General features: G+C 54.8%; 2 protein-coding genes across 2 annotated transcripts; both read right to left on the reverse strand.

Annotated features, from left to right (window-relative positions):
• Positions 1–5,504: 5,504 nt before the first annotated feature.
• Positions 5,505–10,509, reverse strand: LOC121153102 (alpha-1-antichymotrypsin-like). The gene is made up of 5 exons (XM_040975561.1): positions 10,464–10,509; positions 8,571–9,212; positions 7,664–7,937; positions 6,509–6,663; positions 5,505–5,876 (listed from the first exon to the last, which is right to left on the reverse strand). The coding sequence occupies exons 2-5, from the start codon at positions 9,193–9,195 to the stop codon at positions 5,683–5,685; spliced, it is 1,248 nt and encodes a 415-aa protein (XP_040831495.1). The 5' UTR covers positions 9,196–9,212; positions 10,464–10,509; the 3' UTR covers positions 5,505–5,682.
• Positions 10,510–17,143: 6,634 nt separating this feature from the next.
• SERPINA5 (serpin family A member 5) lies at positions 17,144–21,225 on the reverse strand. Its single transcript, XM_040975563.1, has 4 exons — positions 20,582–21,225; positions 19,057–19,327; positions 18,549–18,696; positions 17,144–18,086 (listed from the first exon to the last, which is right to left on the reverse strand). The coding sequence occupies exons 1-4, from the start codon at positions 21,213–21,215 to the stop codon at positions 17,898–17,900; spliced, it is 1,242 nt and encodes a 413-aa protein (XP_040831497.1). The 5' UTR covers positions 21,216–21,225; the 3' UTR covers positions 17,144–17,897.
• Between the last annotated feature and the right edge of the window lie 5,603 nt (positions 21,226–26,828).

A 26,828-nucleotide genomic window follows, 5' to 3' on the forward strand; every position in this document is an offset into this window, starting at 1 on the left:
CTTAGATGACACACGCATCCATCTAGCACTGGCAAGGAATGAGAATGCCTTGTTCTTTAAGAAACAAGTACAAGACACAGGGCCTTCACCAGGGCTCAATGTGCCAATCCTCCCCTTGCAAGTACTGGGATCCCACATGGACACAGGTTCCTCTCCAAGCTACTCTCAGTTCCCATCCAGAAACCCTCTTGAGGCCCAAGAAAACAGAAGAGGATGGACCAAAGCCTTGGGAGCACATGGTCATTCAGGAAGAAGCTCCAGGTTCCTGGTCGTGTCTCGTGATTTGACTGTTGCGATCATTTGAGGAGTGAACCAGCAGATGGAAGGTGTTCCTCTGTGTCTGCTTCTCTCTGTAAATCTACCTTTCTAATAAAGAGAAAAGACCCTTACATTGAATACAAAGAGCCGTGCACAATGGTGAGAGTCGTGGGTTTGGCCTTAGCTTGATTTTCCCAATCGTCACCTGGGCATGGGGTGGTACCTGGGAAAGACCCTTGCTTTGATGCTGCAAGCGAGAGTCCCTCCAGAGAAACCCCTTCCTGGAGGCTGACACACAGAAGAAGGCTGGCTGATAAAACCTCAGGGGCTGGGGGGTGGAGGGGAAGAAAGGAGAAAGATGTGGAAGCTACACAAAGGCAATGCCACAGGCCAGCTTGGCTGAGCCTAAGCAGGACTGGTCACACAGCCCAGCCTCTTCTAGAAGCATGTGCCTGCCTCTGGGTTACCCAGCTGAATGGCATGGCATGCATCATGGTGGCACACTCTGGCTGCCAGGTGTACACAAATCTTCCTGCCAGCTGCAGGAAGCAAGGTGGAAATCAGCAGGTGTTCTCTGTCCTCCCCGGGGAACAGCAGCATGCTGCTGAGAGAGACTCCCATCAGGAAGATTTCCATTGAGATGCACTCAGAGGCCTCGTTCCCCATGTGTGGTGCGTGGGCCCAAGCTGTGATGTGTGCCCGATCCAGAGGCGCACGCCTGTCCACTCACTTCTGTGACTGTTCTCTATTTGGTAATATTTTCTAGCCAGCACAGGAGGGATTTTTTTCCTCTTAGCACAGCCAGGGCCTAGGGCAAAGTGCCATGCATCGACTTCCAAGTAGTGCCCGCTTTTGTCTGTATCCTCATATATATGTGGGCTTTGTGAAATCCGTGTCTGCCTTTATGCCATCCTGTGTCCCACAGATTTTCCTAGATCAGTCCAAGCCAGACTGGCATCCAGCAGTGGGCAGAGCCAGGAGTGACCCTGTTCTCCAGACGACACTGACCCTGTGGCTTCAGGACAGATTCCCTTAGCAGCATGAGCAGGCTCCACAATCCAGGGGCCTGAATGCTTTCTGCAAAGCCCAGAGTCCCAGCATAAGTGAGAAGGGCATGTCTGGGCATATGTGGGCTGTGTGCCTTCCTGCTCCTTCACCATATTTCAGAAACACAACCCAAATTATCACTAGCTTGTGAGGACAGGAAGGGCCCCTGAGTAGGATTTGTTCAGTGGGCTACATTTGCCCACTCCCTGGGCAATGAACCCCCTTAGCACTGCCAGGAAGCACTCAGACACAGAAATGAATGGACAGGTGCGTGCCAGAGTCCAGCTCCAGCCGAGTTTGGAACTCGAGAAGGGTGTGTGGAGTAGGTGTAGAAAAGAAACGGACCACTACAATTTCAGGATCATAATGGACCATACGAGAAAGCCATCTGCTTTATTTAAAAAGAAGCCGTCACAAAAGCTAGCACAGACTTCACACCTGGTCAAGCTGGCATTCCTAAGGATAGTTCTGTCAATTGTTTCACCTTGAGGCAGGATATCAGCCATCCTAATCCTGTGGTCAGGAAGTTCTCAATAGACGGCACGGATCAATCAGTAACACATTGCTGCTATAATCCTCATTCTGCAACTTAGTCTTGAATCAGTTAAGGAAGGAAACGCATCACAGAAGAAGGAGCCTAAAGATCAAGGAAAGAGGGAAAGAATAGACTCACACTATACCTGGGGACTTGACAACCTTGGTTAGCATGTGCTCAATGGGGCCAGCCTGAATAGTGAAAGACCCTTTTGCTAAGATGTTATCAACAACATCAACTTCCAAGCTCACATTGATAGTAAAGACCAACTCTGCAGTGGCAGACAATGACTAAACAGATACAGAAATCTCAGTGGGCTTGTCCGGTGTCCATGCAAAGGGAGGTGGAAATGTGCTCAGGTGGATGCAGAGACATCCACTGGGCCTTGCCATGCAATGGGAAACTCCTTGCGGTCTTGCCTGCAATGGAACAGTTCTCTTCACACCTTCATATCTTCCACACCGCCACAGAGACCCTAATAGGTGCACACTTCTAGGTCAGGTTCACATCATTACTTCTGGCCTGGCCAAGCTGCCGGGGGCAGATGGCCTTTGGCTGTGGCAGGTCCCACTTTGCTGTGCTGCTGTGGGAGTTCTACCCTGGGCTCTGTGCCTCGCGTATGACAACGTGTCCTAGGCAGCAGTGCTATCAGACCTCCCGTTCTTGGAGAGATGAGGATACAGCCTGGGCTGATCCTGACTCTTCCTGCTTGTCTCAGGGGGTGGCATTCCTGGCTGCTCTCTGCCTCCTGCCCCTGCCCTCCAAGGCCTCTGGACCTGCTAAGCTCTCTGCTTCTTCCCTCTGCACTGTACCAGTTAACTCTACCCTTGCAGCCCCTGGCAGGTGGCCAGATTGTCATTCATTCATTCAGCCTCAACAGAGTCCACCCTGGGTGTGGCCCAGGTGAGGCAGAATAGGCCAACTCATGGCTGTCCCAACATGAGCAGGGCTGCTGCCTGTGAGCTTGCTCATCTCTCTCCTTCCTTCCCGCCTTCCCCAATGTTTTATCAGCCAACCCAGGAAGTTGGTTCCCTACTGGCCATCTTTCTTCCTGTATCAAAACAAGAGACTTTCCCAGCTCTCTCTCCCACCCCAAATGGTAACTGATGGAGTTGGGGACAACCAAGCCAGGGCCAAACCCCTGACTCTCCTCCTTGCCTTGCTCTCTCTCTCTCTTTTTTTTTTTTTTTGTTTTTAATAAGATTTATTTATTTTTGCTGGAAAGGAGGATTCACAGAGATAAGGAGAGACAAAATTGTCTTTCATCTCCTGGTACTTGTCTAAAAGGGGCTCAAGGACCCAGAACTCCAAAGAGCTGGATCCAGGGAGAATTCATTCCCTTGCTTCCTGACAAATGTCACCTCCGATGCAAGGCATGGGGCCCAGGAGCCGCTGGGAAGAAGCTTGGGTCAACCCAGAGCTGGGGTGGCGTCTGGGAAAGCAGTGCTATTGGGGCTCACTGGGGGCAGATCAGGAGGAGCCCAGGCAGGAGGGAGCCCCCGGGGAGGGAGGGTACCCCTCAGGCAGGAAGAGCAGCTTCCTCGGGACTGCCCAAGGGCATCAGGGAGCTGGACACAGGGAAGTGGAGCACCACAGGCTCAAATGGCACCCAAAGGCATGCTGGGGCTGCAGGCAGAGATTCAGCCTGAGGAGCTTTCACATAGCACCAAAGAAGTCTTTTTTAAAAGAAAAAAAGAACCTCACCAAATCCTCACGAACACCCATAGAGGCAGAGGGTGTGATTCTATCCACAGGAGGGAGACAGCACAGAGAGGTGAGGTGCATTGCTGTGGCCACACAGCGAGGTTCTGAGCCCCTCACCAGCAGATTTGTGTTGGTCCTCAATGGAATCACAGTCATGAACTAGGAGGCACCTACCCAGGGACCTGGCCTGGCCAAGGCCCATGCTCTGTGCCCCACCATAGGAGGGTCCTGGAAGGTGTGTGAAAGTCTTGTGCTGCCCCTGGTGGTAGCAGCCATAGCACTCAGGTTTTAACCTGCGTGTCCATGTGTTTCCTCGGGAGTAACATCTCATTCCTGATACAACCTGTGGGAACCCCTGAGTGCCCTCCCCAATGCTATTTCTTTCTCTCCAATCTCCTGTGAACCACTCCTCCCTGTGGGGGCAGATTTCCCTCTCCTCTCCCCCAGAACTCAAGCTTGTCTCTTGGTCAGAGCTGCCTGCACCTGCACCGTGCCTCCCCAGCCCAGGCTCCCTGTGGCAGTGCCCTCCGGTTGCCCCATAATACGCATCTGCCCCATTGCCCTCACCAGCTCCCCTTCATTGTCTCTTTCATCCTTCCGTGGTTTATTCATTTGAAAGGCAGAATCTCTCACTCTCTCTCTCACACACACACGTCTTCCATCTTCTGATTGAATCCAGGAAAGCTGAATCCATGAGCCTGCACCTCTGCCGTGATGTGCCACATGAGTGACAGGGACCAAGAACTGGGGTGCCTCCAGGTGCTCTCCTCAGCTGATTGGAAGGGTATGGATTGAAAACAGAGCAGCTGAACTCCATATGGGATAGGTGCTGCAGGTGCTGCCTTGGCCCATGGCCCCACCTGCTAACCTTGAGAGTGTGAATCTGCTCGCACCATTCTTACACGCAGGGAGCCTTTCCCCTGTGCTTATCAGGGTCCAGGCATTCCAGCACCTCTCTTTTCTCCTGCCCCAACCCAGACCCCTCTTTCCCACAGACCCTGTCCCGTGAACCCTGAGGCCACCCAGCTTCTCTCTGTCCTCTGTGAACACTGCCCTGTCCCTTCTGCCTGCAACATTCACCAACTCCTTCACCTGACCCCTTTCTGTTCCTCTCCTGAGCACAGCCCAGCAGTCAGCTCCTCCAGGAAGCCTTCCTACACTGAGCTGGACTAGCCAAGCAGCTTCCAGAGCCTCATCTCAGATCTAACAGCTCAGGTAATGGTCAGTGCCCTGCAGGCCAATTGCTGTGGACCTCTTCAGGGGCAGAGTGACTATGGGGTTAAGAGGGCTCCTCTGGCACCATGCAGGCTGCAGTGATAACCAGCTGGTGAGTGTGCAGCCTGGGAAAAAAGCAAGTTCACTACCTCGGTTTCTTCATCTCTACAATGGGCTAATTAAAACAGGCACCAGCTGCTGAGGGGGTACCATGTACTTGCTTTTACTGCAGGAACTCATTTATTGCTTGTGTCTCCCATGGCTACATCTGTCTGCAGGGAAAAGCTCCTAGTCAGGAGGAAGACTTTCCCACAGGGGACACTGTGGGCTACCAGCCTGTGGTTCCCACCACAACACATTTCCCTCCCAACACACCACACACACACACACACACACACACACACACACACACACACACACACACATACCCTAGCAACAGCAGTAGCATGGGCTCCCAGGGTTCTGCCACATGCACCAGGGCCAGGAGCCCTGTGCAGCAGGTGTCAGAGCAGATGATTTGGGCAAGAAAAAGCATCCATTCAAATCAAGGGGGCAACAACAAGCCTTAGGATAGAAGGGTTCCGTCCTAGGCCCAGGGCCGAGTCCCAGGTGAGTTGGGCCATCAGTTGGGGGGCTTTTGTCAGGCTGCTGATGCTGAGGGCAGAGCCTGGAAGGGTGGAGGTAAAGTGAGTTTTAGGACACAGGCAGTGGCAAGTATGTGTGCGCGGGCAGGCATAGGGAAGCATCCAATCCACCAAAGGCTTTATTGCTCTTAGATGACCACAAAACCTCTGGAAAGAGCTATCCATGGGCTATCAGTGCACATGGATCCGTGCTGCTAGAGGTGGCTGTCACCTTCCCAGGGACACTCAGTCACAGCTGGGCCTGACAGTCCACAGCTTCCTGACATCCAGCAAGGAGCTCTAGGCTTGCAATGGGTTGGTGACTTTGCTCAGAAAGAGAATACTTGGCGGGTCAGTGGAGACGACAGCTACCAGGAAGGGCCGGTCGAAACGCACAGTGGTGCCCATTGCTATAGATGTTAGCATAACCCCAACTGCAGTGGCGGCAGCTGCCTCAGTGCCGTTCTCAGCAACATCAAGCACAGCCTTGTGGACTGCCTGTAAGGGACAGGAGAACATAGCTTAACAGGGTCAGGATGGGTTGCAGTAAAGCAGCTGCCTGGCCCAATACCGGGGTCAGCCTCTGGCCTGCCTCTCTGCCCCTGTGTGCTCCCTTTGCAGAGTCCCCATGCAGAGAGGGGCCAGCTGTGAGGACAGAGGTGCAAGTGATGTCTTAGTGTCACTGAGTCACCAAATGTGAGACCTGAACAGGCGTGTGTCCAAGTCCAGTCCTAAAGCTGTCATAATTACCAGTGACTACCTTAGTTCTGGCACGCACCACATTCCAGCAAAGGACATTACACTCAACCCTTCATTTTACAGGTGTAAAACTTCAAGGAGAGGGTTTTATTGTGCTTGTTATGGACAGTTAATAGAGGAGCGTGGGATGCTGGCAGGTGATGGCTAATGCTAAGCCCAAACTCTCCCAATGGTGGGTCTTGCATCATTATGTCCCAGACAGGGCACTGGGCGATAGGAACTCTCTTGAGTTTGAGGGGGACCCCAGGGAGTGTGGTTGGATAATGAGTGACTTAGGATAGTGGTGCAAACCAAGGACTGTCTGAATATCTGTCTGGCTTAGCAGTCAAGGAAGGAGTGAGTTGTGGACATCTCTGTGTCTGCAGACTCACCTTGGAGACCACCACATTCCTGTTCCCTGTGATTCCAGACAAGTCACCCTTAATGGTGAAGACCTCACTGATGCCCAGTTTGGGAAGGACATCGACTAGGTCAAACTCACTGGAGATGGAGAACTTGGGCAGGTGGAGTTCAGCGATCCATCTGAGAAACAAGGGACACCACAGGAGTCAGCTCGGCCCAGGTCACGCCTCTTCCCGTCTAGCAGTGTGGGTTTCCCCACATCATGTCCAATCCTTTCACCTTTCCCCCATGGCTTTACTCCCTCACGTCCCAACTACTACCGTAACACATCCATCATCTGTTCTCATCTGTGAGTGTCCATACAGCCACGGGGCCAGGGCTAGGGCGTGTGTGTTGTTTGTCTCTCCCCAGCTCGCAGGGCAGAGAACATTGTGTCTCATTGGCTGAGCTGTCCTCAGGATCTCAATTAGTGTCAAGCACCTAGTAGGTGCTCATTAGTCACTCAACAGATGCTGAATGAATGAAAGAATGAATGAGTGCAGTGGCTGGTACAGAGCTGGCTCCAGAGCCTGTCTCTCCTCCCGCTTGGTGCAGCACAGTCCTCCTGTCTCCCTCAGCCGAGCTCAACCATCCAGAGAGCTGAGTGTTGTGTTCAGGGTTCCTCATGACTCAGAGCACACTGGAGCCAGAGAAGGCCTCAGGTCCCTGCGCTGTCTGACACCATCCACTCTTGAAAACAACACTATTTCTTGGGAAGACAGACAGTGAAAGGGAATCAAGTGCTAAATGGAGACAGCTCTTGTATCCACTGCCTCACTCCACAAATGTCAGCAGTGGCCCGTGTTGGGTCAGGCTCAAGTCAGGAGCTTAGAGATCAAACAGCTCTCCCTTGTGGGTGGCAACGATGTTGTGTCTTGAGGCATCACCTGTGCCTTTGGGATTGTGAGTTAGCAGGAGGCTGGACTGGAAGCAGAGCTGGACAGGAAGCCAGGCACGTTGTTGGAGGATGTGGGATTCCATGTCCATGCCAAATGCCCAAGCTTGACACAAAGCCTCAGGCAGCAAAGTAACTCAACCTCTATGCCCCAACACCCTGGCCACCACTGAGACCCTAAGATGAAGGTCCAATGGGACTGGAGGGTGGTGGCTAGCAAGATCTCTGCCTTCTGAGGGTACTCACTCAGTCTTCACCGAGTCTCTCCAGCGCTTCAGGGTTGCCAGCGACAGGTTGGCTTCCACCTCCTGCATTTTGTCCTCATCTGGGAGGATGAAGAAGGCACTGGCATTGCCCACATAGTTGAGCTGCACCACAGTGCAGGACAGCTCGTCATCACGGAAGTAGGGTGTGTTGAATCTCTCCTTTTCCATCATGGGCACATCCACCCACTTGTCCTTCTTCAAGTAGAACTTGGACGGGGAGGTGTCACTGGGATTGAAGGGCTCTTCCCAGTGGGCTATAAGTGGAGAAAGCAGTGAGAGGCCAGGTGAGTGGCAGGGCTACTGTGCTTGCATGCCTGATTAGTGGCAGCAACTGCCCATGGACAGCCAGCCAGAGAACCTGCCTGGGTAACTGGAAAGCCAAGGGTGTGAGGGTGAGCCATACAGGGCAGTTCAGGCAGTTGGTATGAAATAAACACCTGGGCACTTGGCTAGCTGACCATTCAACAGGAATCTAGGAGCATGGATTCAAGAGAGAGGCAGGGGTGGGTACAGGTGTTTGAAGTGGCACGAAGGCCTGCTGGAGGCTGGAGCCTGGGAAAAAATGAGATGTTACTGGACATTTGGAAGGAGCGTGTTTGCAGTCACGTGCCTTGTAGGGATGGGACCTTCTGACAGTGGCCTTTGGAGCCTCTGAATGCAAATGGGGAAAAAAGGGGAGCTCCCTACACGGGAGGGGCAGACAGAGAAGAAGCACTGTGAAGGCAGAACTCAGAGCTGGAGTAACAGTGAGGATGGAAACTAACGGGCAACTCCCCTCTAGTCTTTTGCCAATCACCACAGCCCACCCCAATAGGCAAATCAGAAAGAGTCCTGCATACTCGGAGCCCCGAGTCTCTGCCCCTCAGCACCCCAAGGTGAGCACTCACCTTTGAACAAAATGAAATTTACCAGCATCATTATGGTCTGTGGATCAAGGTCCTTGATCAGGTCCACAATTTTGTTCTCGGTTTTCTGTGCCACATGGTCATTGATGAGCTTCTTGGCAGTGGCTGTGTCCTGGAAGTTGGTGTCTAAGGCCTCGGCAGCATACAGCTCCTGGGCGCCCTCCAGGAAGGCCGGAAGCAGCTGCTGGCCAACAAACAGTGCATTGCCCAGGCTGAGCTGTAGCTGCTCTTGGGGCTGGCGCAGGGTGAGCAGGAGCTGCCGGAAGCCCTGGTGGATTTCCTTCTCGGGCAGCTCAGTGAGGTTGAACTTGAGGCCTTGGAGAAGCTCCGTGAGTGTGGAGTCACGGGCCCCCAGGGCCAGGAAGGCCAGGGCAGTGGAGATGCTCAGTGGGGAGAAGATGATGTTCTTGTCCTGGTTCAGCAAGGCCAGCTGCTTGTAGAGGCTGCAGGCAAAGTCAGCATTGCTGGAGACCAGCCCCACCAGGCGTGTCGCATCAGCTGTGTCCTCCCGGTGGGCATCCTGAGGGACAGCTGTGGCCACTGGGTGGCAGAGGACAGCTGGGCAGAGCGTGGCCACGAGGAGCCCCAGCAGCAGGAGGGCTGGCATTGTGTCTGCTCTGAACTCTGCAAAGCAACAAAACCTCTTCAGTCTCGAGCTAGCAGGTGCCAGAATCCTCTCACCAGCCCTTACATCACATCCAGCCAGTGCACATGCCACTATGCAGAGCTACCCTGCAGGGCTCTGTGATCACCCATTGGGAGTCACTTCTCTTGGAAACTGATAGACGTCATTGCATTTTGGTCTTCCTCTCATTCTTTGAGGTGTGTGTACTGTTTTGTCCCTGTTTATACCTGATTCGGAACCCGGACACAGAGGAAACGGGGTTTCTCCAGGTCATACCACAAAGGAGGAAGTAAGAGTGGCAGCAGGCGTTGCCTAGATATTTGGTTCTGAAGCTGTGAGGTTGGGATGTCTTCCTCCCTGCCCACGTGATGAGGGGCTCGCTCTCCTTAAATTTTCCATTCTCTCTACGCCTCCCACCAAAAAGCCTGCAGAGTAGGGAAATGACCCTGCACGAGTCCCACTGCGGTACCTCTCCCATCCCTGCTCAGCAGTTCACATGGTCCTGGGCCGGCCCTCACTGGGAGGTGCCTGGTGGCAGGCAGGTTCCTTGAGAGAGGACCCAGATGGCAGCTGAATGGCCCTGATCTCAGCTGGCAAACAGTTCTTGCAGTCTCTGCCTGCTTCCTTCTGCATCCCCCCAGCCCTCCCACACCTGGTGGGGGAAATATCAGAGTGAGCCAGTCTCTTGACCCTGGTCTGATATTTCGTTTTTGTCTCTTGGTGGCAAACAGTTGCCTGAGTCTCTGGGAGCATCAGTGGACAGCCCTGTGCCTGTTGTCGGCTCAGTGAAATGAGGTGTCTGCTTTTAACGGGTTCTGGGGAGAAGCAGTTCCCTTCCTGGTCGCTGGGGCTGCGGAAGAGGCATGAGACAGGGCTGCATTCAGAGCCCTGCCTGTGGCACATGGAGATAGTTACATACCAGCAGCTTCTGGAAAGCAGAAGAGGAGGAAGAAGCAAAGGAGGGCAGGAGAGCCAGCCGGCGGGAGTCCAGGGCTATCTATACTCAGAGGTCAGTAGGAACATCGCGTAGGACAGGGCAGCTCCTGGCCAGCTGCCTGTTTACAATCGTGTTGATGGGACTGTTTCTTTGGAAAAGTGTAACACACTTGGTGGCAGCCCCAGAATTGCCCTTGCCACCAAGCCATGTGGCTCTGAGCCCAACTCCTCCAGGCTAACCCCACCCCACACAGACTATAAGCTCCGCACCATAGCCCATAACCCCAGCATCTCCCAGCTCTGGCATGGCTTACCTGTTGTAAGAGCCCCAGGCGCTGAAAGAGTCCCAAGGCACCTGATGGGACTGCTGGCTTTGCCTGGGGTCCAGCTCTTATCTGTCCTGACAGTGAACTCTGCCCCCTGGATTAGGAAACATTGGGTCAACCAAGTACTGTTTTCTCTGGCTGAAAACAGTCTGACGGCAATTTCCAGGAGGCGGAGTTCCGGGTCTAACAAAGCAAGCTACTTGGATGCTTCTGAGCTGAGCAGAGGAAGTGAGAAGGAACTTAGGAGTGTGTGGTGTTGAAGAAATGCCCTGTGTCCTCACCCTCACTTTACTCGCAGGGTTGCCCAGGGGCCACATGCACCTGGGGGAAGCTGGTGAGAAACGCAAACTCACTGGCCCACTTTCACCCTTCCAACACCCAGCTGGGATGTCCTTGTGCAGCACTGGAGTGCCTGGGTCTGTATGCTTTATGTAAAAGCCCAGGGAGTCCCGCAAGGAGCGGGGCTTCAGTGTGGCTCTTGATTGAACTTCAGAGTCTCTCTCGGCACACTGCCCTTCCACAAGTAGGACAGAAAACACCCTGCTGGTTTCCACCTCACTTCCTGGAGCTGGCAGGAGGATTTGTGTACACCTGGCAGCCAGAGCGTGAGCCTGGCAACTTGGCATAGCTGCATGCCATGTCATTCACATGGGTCACCCACAAGCAGGCAGCAGGCATCTGGAGGAGCCTGTGCTGCATGGCCTGCCAGTCATGCTGAGGCCTGACTAACCTGTGCCGGGGCAAATGGCAGCAGGCTGTAACAGGTCCCACTTTGCTGTGCTGCTGTGGGAGTTCTACCCTGGGCTCTGTGCCTCGCGTATGACAACGTGTCCTAGGCAGCAGTGCTGTCAGACCTCCCATTCTTGGAGAGATGAGGATACAGCCTGGGCTGATCCTGACTCTTCCTGCTTGTCTCAGGGGGTGGCATTCCTGGCTGCTCTCTGCCTCCTGCCCCTGCCCTCCAAGGCCTCTGGACCTGCTAAGCTCTCTGCTTCTTCCCTCTGCACTGTACCAGTTAACTCTACCCTTGCAGCCCCTGGCAGGTGGTCAGATTGTCATTCATTCATTCAGCCTCAACAGAGTCCACCCTGGGTGTGGCCCAGGTGAGGCAGAATAGGCCAACTCATGGCTGTCTCAACATGAGCAGGACCGCTGCCTGTGAGCTTGCTCATCTCTCTCCTTCCTTCCCGCCTTCCCCAATATTTTATCACCCAGGCTTGGTCTGTGGAGTCGCCAGGAAGGAGGTTTCCTAGGGGTGATTTTGCTTCCAGCATTGAAGTAAGAGATTTGCACAGGTTTCCCTCCCATCCCCAGTGTTAATGGGTGGAGTTGGGGTGAAGCTTAGGGACAACCAAGTCAGGGCCAAACTACTGATTCTCAACAGTTTGCCTTGCCCTTGTTTTTTTTTTTTTTTTTTTTTATTGTTGCTTACATTGTATTATGTAGTACAGTTTTATAGGCACTGGGGATTCCCCCCACCCCTCCCATAACCCTCCCCCCATGGTGGATTCCTCCACCTTGTTGCATAACCATAGTTCAAGTTCAGTTGAGATTCATTGCTTGCAAACACATGCCTAGCATAAAGTTCAGCGTCTTATTGTCCAGATAAGTTCAGTGGCCTCTTGGGGAGACCTTCTATGGTCTGAAGATAGGTCTAACAGAGTAGAGATCCGGTCAGTTAAAAGCCCCAATAAGGCCTCAGTGTCAATATACAACATTATGGAATTAATTGACATAGTAATGGGTAGACAATATGTTAAAAATAATGCAAGTTCCATTCTTCGAAACATCTGGGTTGAGACAGTATCAATGACAGGTTCAGAAAATAACCAACAACCAAACAAAAAATTACAGGTTAAATCAAGGCAAACATGTGGTATCTAATCTTTTGGGATTCACTCATTTCCCTTAGCATTATAGTTTCCAGTTGTGCCCATTTAGCCACAAAGAACTGCATTTTGTTTTTTTTAATAGCTGAGTAGTATTCCATGGAGTAGATGAACCAAAGCTTTCTTATCCAATCTTCTGCTGATGGGCATTTCGGTTGCTTCCATGTTTTTGCAATTACTGATTGTGCTGCAATGAACATAGGGATGCATGTTGGTTTGTCGTAAAACAGGTGTTTTGGATATATTCCTAGGAGTGCTATTGCTGGGTCATATGGTATGCAGATTTTGAGTTGTTTGAGTGTTCTCCAGACTGATTTCCATAAAGGCTGTACCAATTTGCAGCTCCACCAGCAGTGGAGTAGGGTTCCCTTTTCCCCGCATCCTCGCCAGCAAGCGTCGTTGGTGTTCTTGTTTATGTGCTTGCCCTTGTTTTTTAAAGAGGGAGATTTTCTCATTCCCCACCATCCTACACACTGGGGACACTGCTTTTTAAGGTGGAGCCACGTGTATCATGAAAGTGCATTGTCATTTCCGCTTTGAGGCAAACTTGTCCCCACCTGCCACCACCCTCAACTGAACTGTAGGTTAAGTGGGCAGTGCAGTGTGAGCGGCAGGTGCACCTGGCTTGGAGAGGCAGGGAACAAGGTCTCCTGGAGCTTCTCTCCAAGGGCCAGAAAATCTGGGGGCTACAGGGGTGCACACAGGTGAAGGGAGGAGGTAGTCCCTGTCCCCAGGGCCTGTGTAACCTTGCCTGTGGGACCTGCTTCGGTGGGAGCCAGGACCCAGGACTCACAAGTGCTAGGTTCCAGGGACAGTTAACTTTTCCTGCTTCCAGACAAGTATCACACCTGATGCAGGGCAGGCAGACCACAGAACAGCCCAGGAAGAGCCTGAGGTCCCCTGTGGGGCTGGGTGGCACCTGGGGAAGCAGTGCTTTGGGGGCTCAATGGGTACAGAGCAGGAGAAGCCCAGGGGAGTGGGAGGCTGCAAGGAGAGGGCAACACACCCTCAGCCACGATCCACCCATGAGGGCGCAGCGGCCAAAGGGCCTGATCCACCCTCTGCTGCCTTTACAGACCATTGTTAAGGAGCTCTATCAGAAGTGGGGCAGCCAGGATTCAAACTGGCACAGATGTTGGATGCTGGCCGTGCGGGCAGAGAATTAGCCTGAAGGGCTACCGTGTCAGCCTCAAATACATTTTTTGTTTTAAACAGAGCTCGCCAAGTCCTCACAAACACCAATGGAGGCAGAGGGGAGGATTCTGCCACACAGGAGGAGACAGCACAGAGAGGTGAGACGTGTTCCCACGGCCACACGAGGGGTTTCTGAACCCCTCACACCTGTGCTGGTCCTGGCTGGGGAGCTGCAGGGAACAGGGCCAAGGAAGCACCTGCTGAGAGGCCTGGCCTGGACACTGCCCACGTTCTGCGCCCACCCTGGGAAGACTCTGGGAGGTGTGTCAGAGTCCTGGGGTACCCCCTGTTGGTAGCAATCACCGCAATCAGGTCTCACCTGGGGTGCTCTTTCATGTTTCCGGTGCTCCTGTAACCAAGGGACTGACTTCTCATGCCTGACACAGCCTCAAGGGAAGCCCTGGCAGTGGACATCTCTGAGGCCTCAGCCTCATCAGTGGCTGTCAATCGCTCACCATGTTCAGGACTGCCACCGTGACGAGACGAGTGGGAAGTACAGGCCCATAGCCTAGCCACCGTCTTTCCTTAGGTCAGGGTCCAAATCTGCATCTTAAAAAATGTCTTATTTATTTACCTACGAGGCAGATGCAGAAGGAGCTCTGTCAACCACTGGTACATCCCCAAGAGCCCACATGGGGGAGGGGCAAGCAGTGCTCCCACTGGGAGCTGGGACCTCAACCAGGTCTCCATATAGGAGTGGCAAGGAGCCAGCTTCTTGAGCCATTGCTGCAGCCTCCCAGGCTGTGCCTTGTGGCTCTGACCCGGGATGCAGGCGTCTCAACAGTCATCTTAATCACTACAGCAGAGGCCTGTCCCCACAACTATGCATCTTTAATAAGCCCACAAACACGGTTGATCAGAGGGAAGACTGCCGTGGGGAGGATGGGGAGGGAGCTCACAGTCTTCCCCCAGCAGGTATCCTAAGCCTGGAAACAACCCCAAGATCTCAGATATCCCAGTCACTCCCACAGCACGGCAGGACACACGGGCAGGTTGTGTCCACTCGGCGTCCTCAGCCACAACATGGACATCTCACGGAACCATGGAGATTTATTTTCTAAGACCCAGAAGGGAACCACCCAGACCTATTTGGATTTTGCCAGCTTTTCCACTTTGTGCCTGTCTCCTTCAAGACTGCTTCTAGTTACCCCCAGTACATCTTAAAAAATGTATGTCACTGTTTCCCTACCTGGCTGTCATTCCTGCTTCCTTGTGGCTGGGCCGACCTCATCCCCAGGGTGACGCAGAGCACCTACCCGGGCCCAGGATGGCCAAATGACACAGAGCACCCACCTGGGCCCAGGATGGCCATAGCTATGGTGACACTGGCTCCCCTGGCCAAGGTGGCTTCTGTCAGGTCTCTCCACTGAAGTGCCGCCATTCTCCATACCCTGTGCCCCATTCTCCAAGGTCAGTCCCCTGCCCTGGCACCAGGTGCTAGGTAACTCTCTTATTTTAACCTTTACTCCTTTTAGGCTCCCGTCTGCACGCCAGATGCCAGATGCATGTGAACGGGGACTTCCTTTTGCTATGTTTGTCTCCAGTGCCTGGAGTGGGCAACACAGCTCTGCAGACCAAGTGAGCAGCCGCAGGCTGGTAGGCTCCTGGTAACAGTTCAGGCTGTGTGTGCTGAGCTCACAACCCGGTCCTCACTCCAGCGCCCTGCCTGGTCCTCGTAGGCCTGTGTAAGTCTGTGGACTAGTGAGTCAGCCAAGCCCCACCATCAAGTGCAGGCTGGGAGTGCTTCCTGGATGGCCGAGATCATTTGTTCTCATGTGGGTCTTGGCCGGGGAGAGATGGGAGCCGGGTCTGGGTCCTAGTCCACCATCATGCTTCGCTTCACCTGCTCTATCTCGTGAGAAGATCCCCAAAATAGCTGTGATCAGAAAGAGGACTCAGAGTGGGTTTTCCAGAAGCAAGAAGGGATTCGGCCAGGGCTTCAGGAACTAGATAGGCTGCAGTGGCCCTAATGGGCCAAATCTCATGCCTAGCCCCCAGATTAGTAGGTTGAAATCCATTTGGAGCTGGACTAACTTAAGAGGAAGTCATGAGGGTGAGCTCTGCTCCTTCCAACAAGATCAGCCTCCTTCTAAGAAGGAAGTGTGAGGACACAGCCACACATGATAAGTCCAAGCAAGGGCAAGGGAGAAGGCAGCCAAGTAGACAAGTCCTGAGGAAACCTTGAGCTTAACTGGCAGCCCCAAGGACTGGGGGCAAAGGCATTTCTGTGGCAAAGCTTGGGAGCCTCAGGGTGCAGTCCAGTCCTGCTGTGCTCTATGGAGCCCTTGCTCCAGCAGGCGTGGGTGTCCACTAGGGGGTTGAGGGAAGGCACCTGCTCACATGCAGATAGGGCAGCCAGGGACAGGAAGGTGTCCAGGGGATATGCACACAGGATGTGGGGTGGACAATCAACCTGCTCTCAAGTCCTGAAGAAAGCCAACAGCCCCAGCCATGTGTCCAGGGCTCGGTCACAGCTGGCGGCACAAGTCCCCTGCCCCTTGCTCTCCTTCCTGCCCTTATCCTGGTCCAGACTGAGCTCAGTGTCCACACCCAGGCCCCTCCTGAAATGCCTCTCCACCTGGAGGTGCCACCCCATCCCTAGCCTGCCCTCTGCAATAGTCCCCAACCGCACCCCCTGCTCCATGTCTTCTCTTTCTTATAAACTTTCCCTGGACCCTACCAATATCATTCTTTCTCCCGATGCATCCCGGGGTCACATGATGGTTGAGCGAGGGAGAAAATGGGCTGACATGTGACACACAGCAGTGACACTGCATCTCGGAGCCCACCTGGACCCCACTGCACAGCAGCCACATAACAGTTGACCCTGTGAGCTTTGAACAGGGATGGACTTTGGCCTGTTACGTGGCACGGCAAAGCCTCCCCCACTGGCCTTGGACTGGCTGGGTAAACAGGGCTCAAAAGATTTCCCAAGGCAGCCTGGGTCTTGCACAAGAAAAAGGCTCAAGGGAGTAGAGGCCACAGCAAGAGGCTGAACCTGAAGGAGCTGCCCCAGGGCCTGTGGTACAAACACAAACCGTGGGGTCACAGCCACCTGCCCTGCCACATGGCAGCCACTGTCACTGGCTGGAAAATGTGGGCAACGGCAGACCTCGCTGGTTTGTTGAGAGGTGAGGGTGATCAGTCGCCTCATGCCAGGCACTTTGGGAGTGTGTTCCAGTTGTGATGTTATGAGCTTGCTACCTGCAGTGGGCACCATCTGCAGTGGCACAGTATGGTCTCTTGGTCAAAGCACTGGGCCCAGCCTGGTGGAGGCAGAATAAGGACATGCAGGCTGAGGCGGGCAGGCAGGTGCTCGGGGCCGGACTGGAGGGCAGCTGGACACTGATTGCTCATTAAGTCTTCCAAGGGCCTGGTGCCTGTTTCCTGGGAAGTAAGGCAGCATGCTGACATGGGTGAGTCAGGGAGCCAGCCCTTCCTGCCTGTAACATGCAGTGAGTGAAGGATCCCTGCCCTGAGGGCAATTCCAGGGGTAAATGTGGCTGGGCACATCACATGGAACATGCGAGAGCAGTTCCCATCACCCTTCCCAGAGCTGTGTCCATAAAGACACTCGGTGTTTGCAAAATCTTTTATTGTTATTCTCTACACAAACCCACAGGTTAGGCATCAGCATCACCATCTATACAAGGGCTCTGTGCGCCCGTCGCTGCTTGACCCATGACATTGTAGCTGTGGGCAAGGATAGTGCCATCCTGCACCGGCCCATTTCCAACCTGCCATACCTCAGAGATGCCAAGCAACATCCCAGCCTTGCTAATGGAGTCCAGGGTCCTCAGACCGAATCCTTGCCATGACCCTTCATGGTAAACGTAGGGAAACCAAGGTCCAGAGAGGGACAGTGAGTGTCCATCCTCACAATGTCACACAACAGGTTAGGGCTGGGACACTGAGCCCATTCTAGTCCCAAACCATGTTGACACTGCAGCTGTTGCTGGCAAGTGGGTTCTAGGCCTGGGTATGTAATTGCTAGTGATCCTCATTTTCTAGAATCACCCCTGTGCGCCACCATACAGAGCTCTGTGCTAACGGACGCAGCACCACAGGCCTGTGCTCTGGGCATGGGTGCCACTAACATGCTATGTGAGTGTGGGCAAGGCAGTGGTGCTGTTCCCCACTGGTGGAAGGTGAGGGCAAGGTGGAATGTTTGCCAGGGTTCTCCAAGGCTCTGCTGCCTTGCCATCATCGGAGAGGAAGCCAACACCGGTGCAAGAATTTCATTTAGCCAAGTAGACCTGCGTCAGGTGCCAGCCACCAGGAGTAAGCAGGGAGATGGGCTGGACTGTGGGAGCCAGCGCAATTCAGGAAAGCCACCACCTCAGGGCTGGGCCACTCTGCCCAAGAAGAGGACATTGCTGTCATCGTCCACAATGAGCAAAAGGAAGGGTCTGTTGAACATGATCTTGGGTGCGCTGATTTGGGCTGATCTGAACATGAAGCTGGTCCCTGTGGCTGCAGCGGCTCTTGTTCCCGACTCGTCCACCTCCACCACGGCTTTGTGCACCATCTGCAGACAGGAGACCCACAGACACCAGGCATCACCAAGCTGCAGGGGCTGGGGAGGCCCTCAGGACATGCCATGAGGCATCTGTCCGTTCTGGGCGTCACCGGCAAAGAACCCATGTGCCTGGGAGACAGGTGACAGATTAAGTGGTGGCTCTGTCCTGGGCTGGGCTCAGACCTGGCTGCATGAGTCTCACTGCACAGCTGAGAACCTGTGAACTCTCAAGGAGGGGTTAATGGGGAACTGTGAGCCCCCGTCTACAGGAGGGAGGATGGGGCTCAGATGCACATCTCACACACACACACACACACACACACACACACACACACACACACACACACGAGGGCAAGGAGCAAGGGAGAGAAGACAGAATAAAAGAAAGGGATGGAATGAGCAGAATGGGCTGGGCTGTGCTGGCACAGAATGGCCTTCCGACAGCAAATGCCCAGGAGCATCCGGACCCACCTCGGACACCTGGATGTTGGAGTAGCTGCTGATGCCCGACAGGTCAGCTTGGGAAGTGAAGACTTCCTGGATGCCCAGCTTGGGGAGGACTTTCTCCAGTTGGTAGGAGCCCTCAATGGTGAACTTCGGGAGGTGAAGCTCCAGTTGCCTACCAAGGGTTGAGACCCTGCTGTTAGGTGACTCTGTAGCACTGGCTTCCCATGCCCACACCCATGGCAAGGCTCCTCGGCTTCCCACTGCTTGGGGTTCTCCCCCAGGATGCAACCCCTGCACTTGCACTGTCCCCTATCAGCCACTGCCCACCCTGGAACCATCCCAGGCAATATGGCCCCAGCCCTGGTCTCTCCAGCTGGGAGTGACTTCCTGGTATGGCTTTGACTTGGAGGCCTCTCATCAGCCTGGCAAGTCAACCTCATTGTTCCCACCCGACCTTCCCCCACCTTGCTATGAGGTTGAGGTGTGGGTGGAGCACAAGCCACAGTCCCAGAGTTGTCCCGGCCAGCAGTACCTCTTGGTGAACGTCCGGAGCCACTTCCTGAGTGTTCTCTCACTCAGCCCGTCCTCCACCTGCCTCATCTTGCCTTCTCCAGGGAGAATGAAGACAGCAGTGGCATTGCCCTGGTAACGGAGCCCCAGCACTGTGCAGGAGAGGTTCTGGTCCAGGAGGTAGAGATATTGGTCCTCACGACTCATCATAGGCACCCGCACAGTGGTCTCTGAGCTCACATGGAAGTCCTGCTCCTGGGTGAACTTGGGGCTGAAGCTCGTCTCCCATTTGGCTGCCGAGAAAATGGAGGGGGGAAAGCAAACTACGTGTAAGCCTCAAACACAGCCAAACTGAGCAGCCTCAGCAGCGCTGGGGCCTGGGCTGCACAGCCCTCGGACTCAGGGGCAGGTGCCTGTGACCTTGGAACCAGCCTGGGCATTTCATGGGGGTTTCCCTTCTGCATCCACAGGGCTCAGGGGTTGGCAGGAGCCAAGAACTCCATCCAGGTCTCCCATGTGAATGGTAAGGCCTTACTACTTGCGCCCTTACCAGCTGACTCCCCGAGTCCAGTGCCAGAACTAGGCATTGAACTCAGTCAAGGGGCACAGCTGTTGTCTGTACCTGCTGTCATGGGCACAGCCATGAGTGAGGGGATAAGAGAGCTTGGCACACAAGCTTGAAGTGCCCTGCTCTGGTCTTGTGCTTGTGGCTGGCCTCTGCATTCCCACCTAGAAATCCTCCTCCACCCCCACAGCAGGGTGACTGGCAGAAAGTGGGGTCTTGAGAAGTGACCAGGTCATGAGGGTGGCACCGTTAGGACCAGGGCTCCTGACACAAGAGATCCGAGGGACTGTTGGGGTCCACCTGCCTGACAAGCATGCAGGTAGGGAACACCCAGGGTCTGGACACTCCCCAGACACAGAAAGTGCCAGCTCCTTGACCTTGAACTTTTTAGCTTCCAGAAAAACTTCCATTGCCCAAATCCCTCCTGATCCACACTTGTGTGAGAGAGCAGCTGTAACAGGCTAGGACCACAGGACGGCGAGGTGCTAACGATTTAACACACCTCCTTGGCCCTCCTCATTCACCCTTGCTTCCCTGCTCCACACACAGGGATTTAGCAGCCGATGGGAGGCAGCTGGGAACAGAGCAGGGATGATGCTCACTGGAAACGCCAGGGCGTTAAAGGCAGAGGTCAGCTCTCCCTGCCAAAGGAGCAGGTGCCTGTTGGCAGGAGGGGGAAGAGGTCTGGGCTGACAGCATCACCCTGCTCTGTGTGCCCATGGCCTTGGCAACTTCCCCATGGTAGCTGTGAAGGACTCATGCTGCAAAGGCAGCTTGCACGCTGCAGCAGCAGAGTCCCCCAGAGGTATGACGACAGGGACCAGGCCCTCCTCTGCAGGGACAGAGCACCCCGAGCACTCTGACATCCCCTCCCCTTTCCATTTCCACCCTTTCCTGAGGGGAGTCACTGGAGGGTTGGGCATTGCTGGTGACAGTGGCTGGCGAGATGGCACAAGCCCAGGAACGGACCTTTGAGTCTCACCTTTGAAGAAAATGTAATTCACCATGACCATGATGTTGGAGCTCTCCAGATGCTTGAGCAAGTCCACAATCTTGCCCTTGGTCTGCTTGGCCACATAGTCATTAATCTGTCTCTGGGCCCCTGCAGGGTCCTTGAAGTTGGCAGAGAAAACGTCTGCCAGGTACAGTGTCTTCATGGCATTCAGATAGGTGTCCTCAACAACCAGCTCCGGGTCGACGAACAGAGCGTTGCCAAGGTTCAGCTGCAGGTCCTCTCTGGACTGTGTGAGCTCATGCAAAAGCTTCTGGAAGCCTTGGTGCAGCTGTTGCTCTTGCTCTGACTCTGAGTGGGCCTTGGGTTGAAGGCCCAGGCCCTCGAGGATCTGCGCCTTGGTGCTGGAGTGCGCCCCCAGGGACAACATGGCCAGGCTTGTGGAGACGCTCAAAGGGGAGAAGAAGATGTTCTGGTCTGGGGCGGTGGAAGCCAAGGCCCGGTAGAGGTCAAAGACAAAGTTCTTCTTGCTGGGGGTTGCCATGACCCCTCCAGGGGCCTCCTTGACTTTCTTCTTCATCTCCCGGGAGCGGTGGCGGCTGCGGAGGCTGGCTCCCTGGGGGCTGAGGAGCAGCAGGCACACGAGGAGGAGGAAGAGCTGCATGGCGGCTGACCCTGTTCTGGGAAGAAGGCAAGGAATAGACGGTCTCAGAGGGAGCAGGGTAGAGAGAACAGCGGGGGTACACACAGCATGCCAGAGATGTCACACCCACATCCAGGACCATGCAGGCTGCAGGTGGCAAGGGGTAAGGGGTGTTAAGGGAAGGGAGCCCTTCTCTCCTCCACCCCGTGGGTATCTCACAGGTTACATGGGAGCTGGAAGCCAGAACCCCACTCGAGGCGGGGGGCCTCTGAACTCCCTGGTCCCATATGAATTCAGACCAGCTGCCCACCATGGGTCCCTAGCACTGTTGCATCTCTCCTGATAAATGCAGCAAGGATACAGTGAGTGTCCATAGTGCCAGGCAGGGCACCAGCACTCACTGTCCCCGCCCCCTCTCCCAATCCCAGGGTGCTGTGCAGGCTGCTACTCCACCCAGAGGTCCTGCCACCTGCTGTGAGCATGCAGCTTCCTCCTCTTCTGTCCTAACCACAAGACAGTAGCATGCCTTGAACGCAGACCCCTGACAGAGGTGACCAAGTACAGACAAGGCCACCAGGGAGGGACTGATGTCCTCATAATGGAAGAGGAGGTGAGGACACAGACAGGGGTCAGAGGAAGTGAGGACAGACACCCACAGATGTGGAGGACCACTGTGGCAAGAGTGGAGGGGAGCGCAGACACAGACAGGGGCCAGAGGAGGTGAGGACCCACACAGCTATGGAAGAGGACCATTGCAGGGGGAGCGTGGACACAGGCAGAGGCCTGCAAAGCAGCCAGCCCTCTAGGCCTCTGGCTTAGCCTCGAGAATTGCACAGAACATTCTGTTGTTCAAGCTGAGGTCTGTGGTACATTGCGGGACAGGCCCAGAACTTGCGAATGTGTGTGCCAGAGCAGAAGGCTGGCCTCATGCTCCCAGGGGCACTTCGGGAGGGCCTTGATGGGCCTTAGCTCTTTCCTCCCTGCCTTTGACCTTCTTCCTGTCCCCCTGCTCCTCCTCCTCCACCTGCCCTATCCAGCAGGGTGGCTTTCTGCTGTCTTCTACCCCCCTCTGCCTTACTGTGGCTTGGCCATGTGATTTGGGGTCTGTCAGTGACACCTGAATCCCCATATCCCATCTGCAGGCTGAGATGACATTGTGACTTGCTCCCTGGGTGCTGAGGCCTTCAACAGGTCATTGTAGATAAAAGGCCAGCAGTAGTGCCCAATGTGCACATTACCCAGGTGTGTAGCAGTGCCAAGCACGTACAGTGCCAAGCATATAGCAGTGCCCAGCCTGAATATTACCCAGATGTATAGAAGTGTCCAGTATGCAGCAGTTCAACACATAGCAGTGCCCAGTGTGTCCAGTGCCTTTTTCTGCAGCCATGCCATGGGGTGCATGCCCTCCATACACACTCTCCTGTGAGGCTGAGGCAGGCAACCCAGCCAACTGCTTGCCCAGCTGCTGAGGGTCAAGCAAGTGTCTACTGTTCTTGGACAGAATCCCCTCCTGCAAGCAGAGCCAGCCTGTCACAGTTCCCTGACCCCAGCCAAGCCCCACAGGACCCCAGGCAGTGGGAAATAGTTCCCTGAGCTGCTGTTGCGGGCACTGGGGAGAGCTGGACTGACCAGGGCTGCAGGCATGCAGGCTGCCCCGCACTGAGTGGCTCTGGAGGCGCCTTTGCTGCCCCTGGCATCCAAGGTAAACGCTGAGCTCCAAGAAAGAAGCCCCTGGTGAGTGTGTGGCCTGCAGAGCTGCAACGACAGGTGCCACATCTAGCAGCCACCACAGCTGCAGTGCAGGAGGCCCAGCCCCACAGCAGGGCAACTTTGTCAAGTGCCACACCATGTATTCATATCCACTCCTTCAACCTGCCATCTTTCTTGTTGAGGTGGGTTCCATGCTCATTCTATTTTACAGACAAGGACAACTGAGGTTCTGAGACACCAACTCATTGCTCAGCTTGCACTGAAACCCAGTTCCGGTGCTCCCCGGCCCGGCCCTCACTCCCTGCCTCTTTTGATATCATGGGATCTTCCTCCTTTTATCTTCCCGATTAGGCGGGTGCAGCCTACCCCCAGTGCACAGACAAGTCAGGAGCAAGGCATGGCGTCCTGCCAGGGATGGACACTCCCCTTTCTGTCCCCATTGTGCGAGGTGGTCTCATCTTGGTGTCCTTCAAACTAGCCTGTGTTCCCTCCAGCAGGGTGTCACGGTCAAGATAATTCGGGAAGCAGCTCCAGTCTGCCTCCTTCCCCTGGCCCAGCTGTTGCTGTTGTCCCGGAACAATGATAAGGCCCAGAAGCTGCTGTCCCAGCCTCAACCACCCACCAGCACTGCTATCAGCCCGTTGGAGTCTGTCACACAGAGTGGCCAGGAGCTGACTCTTGTTCTGCCTCCCCCACCCTTAGTCCATAATCATCTCACTGGAGATTAGGGGGTGCCAGGCTCCCTAGAGCCACAGGGACCACCTGGGACCACTCAAGGATCCATCAGACACTCTACAGATCTCACCTAAAGGAAGCATCATTCACTCCATTTTGCAGATGAACAAACTGAGGCTGAATAAAAGGGAGCAGCTTGTTCCAGCCAGTCAGTGGTGAAAGCGGGATTCCAGTGGGGCACCTGTTGCCTCTTGGGCCCCCGTTTGTGTCTCCCCAGCCCTTCCTCCTGCTGTGTCCTCCCCAGATGTCTCCTGGCTGTCCCCCTGCATCATCTCAGTCTTCCCCTTCACAAGAACCTGGGCCTGACAGCATTGTCCTAACTGTCGGTTGGATTAGTCTGGCAGGATGTCAAGCCTTGAGTTTTGTTGCCATGGCATCCCAGGCCCTCGGTGCAGACACCTGGCTCTGACAAAGCTTTGCCCAGCCCAAAATAGGGTGAGGTGGTGTGCGACTGACTGCAGGTCTGGGGGTCTCCCATGCAGCAGCCAGCCATAGCTTAGCCCAGCTGTCCGGCGCCCCAGGCATGAGTGTTCCTACAAAGGTCAGGGAGGAAGTCAGGTTCATCTACAGTCTGATGTCAAGGAGACCTGAGATGCAGGGATGGCCAGGGAGTGGGCAGGCCCAAGGCCCCACACGGGCATGCTCTGACCTCAGCCTTGGAAGTGTGCAGCTGGGCCAGGCTGGTCCCATATCCGCCCAACACAGAGGTGGGATACGAGCCCAGGCAGGGAGGGAGACCGAGTCACGGCTTCTCCTGGGTCCTGAAGGAAGGGAGCGGGGCTTCCCGGGAGGCACAACCTTGGCTCCTTCCCCACCTCCCTGTGAAGAGTCAGACTGGGTGGTAGGCAGTTAGGGTATTCTGGGTCCCAGAGTCATTTTTCTCAAACATAAAATGGTGATTTCTCCACCAAGTCTTCAATTCACCAGAGCACATTTCTCCCCAGAGACAAGTGAATATTTAACGTATCAAGAACAAGTTTTCTGCAAGAGACAAAGGCAACGTTGACCTATCAGCTCCCCGTCTAAAGTGGGCCCCCCACCAACACTCCGGGCCATTGCCAAGCGGGGTAGTGTCAGACTGGCCCCTTTATCCTTACAAAGACTGAGGCAGTTAACCTGTAACACCTTTTTGGGCCTTTTGTCTTAAACCCAGGTACTGTGTGGAGAGAAACCAGGAATTTTGCTTTGTTTTTGGAGAAACTTTGAAGTTAAGTTTGTAAAAAACACTATCCCTATCTTTAAGTTTGGTTTTTTTTTCTTTCTTCCTTCTGCCACTATGGAAGTCCCCTGCTGTCACTAGGACGGGAGCCAATTTTCTCTATCTTTCTAATAAATCTTGCTTTAAAACTAAACTGTGTCCACATGAGAATTCTTTCCTGCGAGACAAGAATTAAGGCTGCTGCCATACTTGGGGCCAAAAAAAAAAAAAAACCCTACAACCCCTGCAGCCTCCTCCCCCAACCCCTGGCGAAGCTGGTGGTTTTCTGTTTCCCACAAAGATCTCAATTCCCCCGTCCCCACCCCGAGGTCCACCTCCTGGGTCCCCCATCTTGTGCCCAAGAGCCATCCTTCACCCAGCATTTGGAATCCTTTCTTGTGTCACAAACATGGTCACAGCCCCACTCCCAACTCCAACCCCTCCTTGGAAATCCACTGCTGTCTGCAGCGTGTGGGGGTCCCATCCAGCCTTTGGGTTCCCTGGAACCCACCTTTGCCTGGCCGGGGAGCCCCAGGTCACAGGTTCTCTGGTCACAGCTTCAGCATCACTTCCCAGGGACACCCTTTCGCACGTGGGCCTCTCCCCTGCCACTGATGCCCTCTACGTGTCTCTACGAAATCACACATTTGTTACTGGCCTTGCTCGTTCTCCATGCACACGTGTTCACACACACCTTTGCTCACAGCCCACTTGTACTGCCTTCAACGAGCGGGATGAATGATTGAGCAAGTGAGTGAGCTCTGACCCACGCACAGAGCTGTCCTACTTAGCACACAGCAGAGGCCAGCTTGACCATCATTGCCATGGACGTCTCTGTCGCCTCCAGAGTCTGCTCCAAGTCCTGTTATTCTCCTGGCTTGGGGACCCAGGGTCCTGGCCCAGGGGCACAGCCCCCTCGCCCACCTGTCACATCCAGAGTCTCGACCTAAGAAACTTGGAAAACTCCGCCCCCATCCTTTCTTTCTTCACGTTTTTTGCCTAACCAACCTGGAGCACTTAAGTCAGCTTGTGACCCACCGGCAGCAGCCCCCAGACAGGCCCTTAGCTCAGGAAAGCTGTTCTTGCCAGCATTTCTCCTGCATCTCCAGGTCTGGAAAAGCAACACCTGTCACCACTTCCCCAGTGCCTCCATTTTGTATGACGGCTTGCTCACAGCTGTATCTCGGAGCTCCCCAGCTTCCACCCTGCTGGTTCTGGGAGCAGGATCGTCCCTTGTAGGGGGGCTGTTCTGTACATCACTGGGTTCCAGATGGCAGCCCTGGCCTCCAGTCGCACTGTGTCCGGTGGTGACAAGCCACCCGTCTCCCGTCTCCAGTCCCAGCCAGTTGTGGCTGGGTGCGAATCACACCATGCGAGGGTTGGAATTCCTCCCTCCTCTGCCTACGAGTGGAGCTGGGGGGGGAGGGGGCGGCGGGGAACCATCTGCTGGCCACCCCAATCTGCTCCCTGCCCTGTGGAGACCTCTCTTGCCGCTGCTCCGAGACTCCTCCAGGGCTGTTGAGTCGTCCCCCCCACCCCCATCATCAAATCCCCAGCTCTCCAGGCTGCCTCACCCCTGCCTTGCACGCCCTTGCAGCTGACCGCTCCCCCTGCCACAGTCCTAGGGTCTGTACTCACACTGTCGGCGAGGCGAGCGTGTACAAACGGAGGTGCCGTCTGAGGAACTCTGCACAGGGACGCGGGCTGCCTGGATCGTGGCCAGCTTTTGTCCCTGACTGACCGCAGCGGCTCTGTCTCCACCCCTCTCCTGGCCCCGCCTGGCCTGCTCTGGCAGGCTTCCAGCTCACGGGTTGGCTGCAGGCAACGCAGCAGCAGGCCGCCCTCTGCCTGCACTCTAGCCCCACACTGACCGCCACTAGCCTGGGATGGGATTGTGTGAGAAGTCAGGCGGGATGTGGATCGCAGGCAGTGAAGGTGTTTCTGATCCCTGGTGAAGCTGCCTTTAAGATGTTAATTAGCTCCTCTAGTAA

The sequence above is a fragment of the Ochotona curzoniae genome, unplaced genomic scaffold (assembly GCF_017591425.1).
Source record: "Ochotona curzoniae isolate NIBS_2020 unplaced genomic scaffold, NIBS_Ocur_1.0 contig_2688, whole genome shotgun sequence".
NCBI lineage: Eukaryota > Metazoa > Chordata > Mammalia > Lagomorpha > Ochotonidae > Ochotona > Ochotona curzoniae.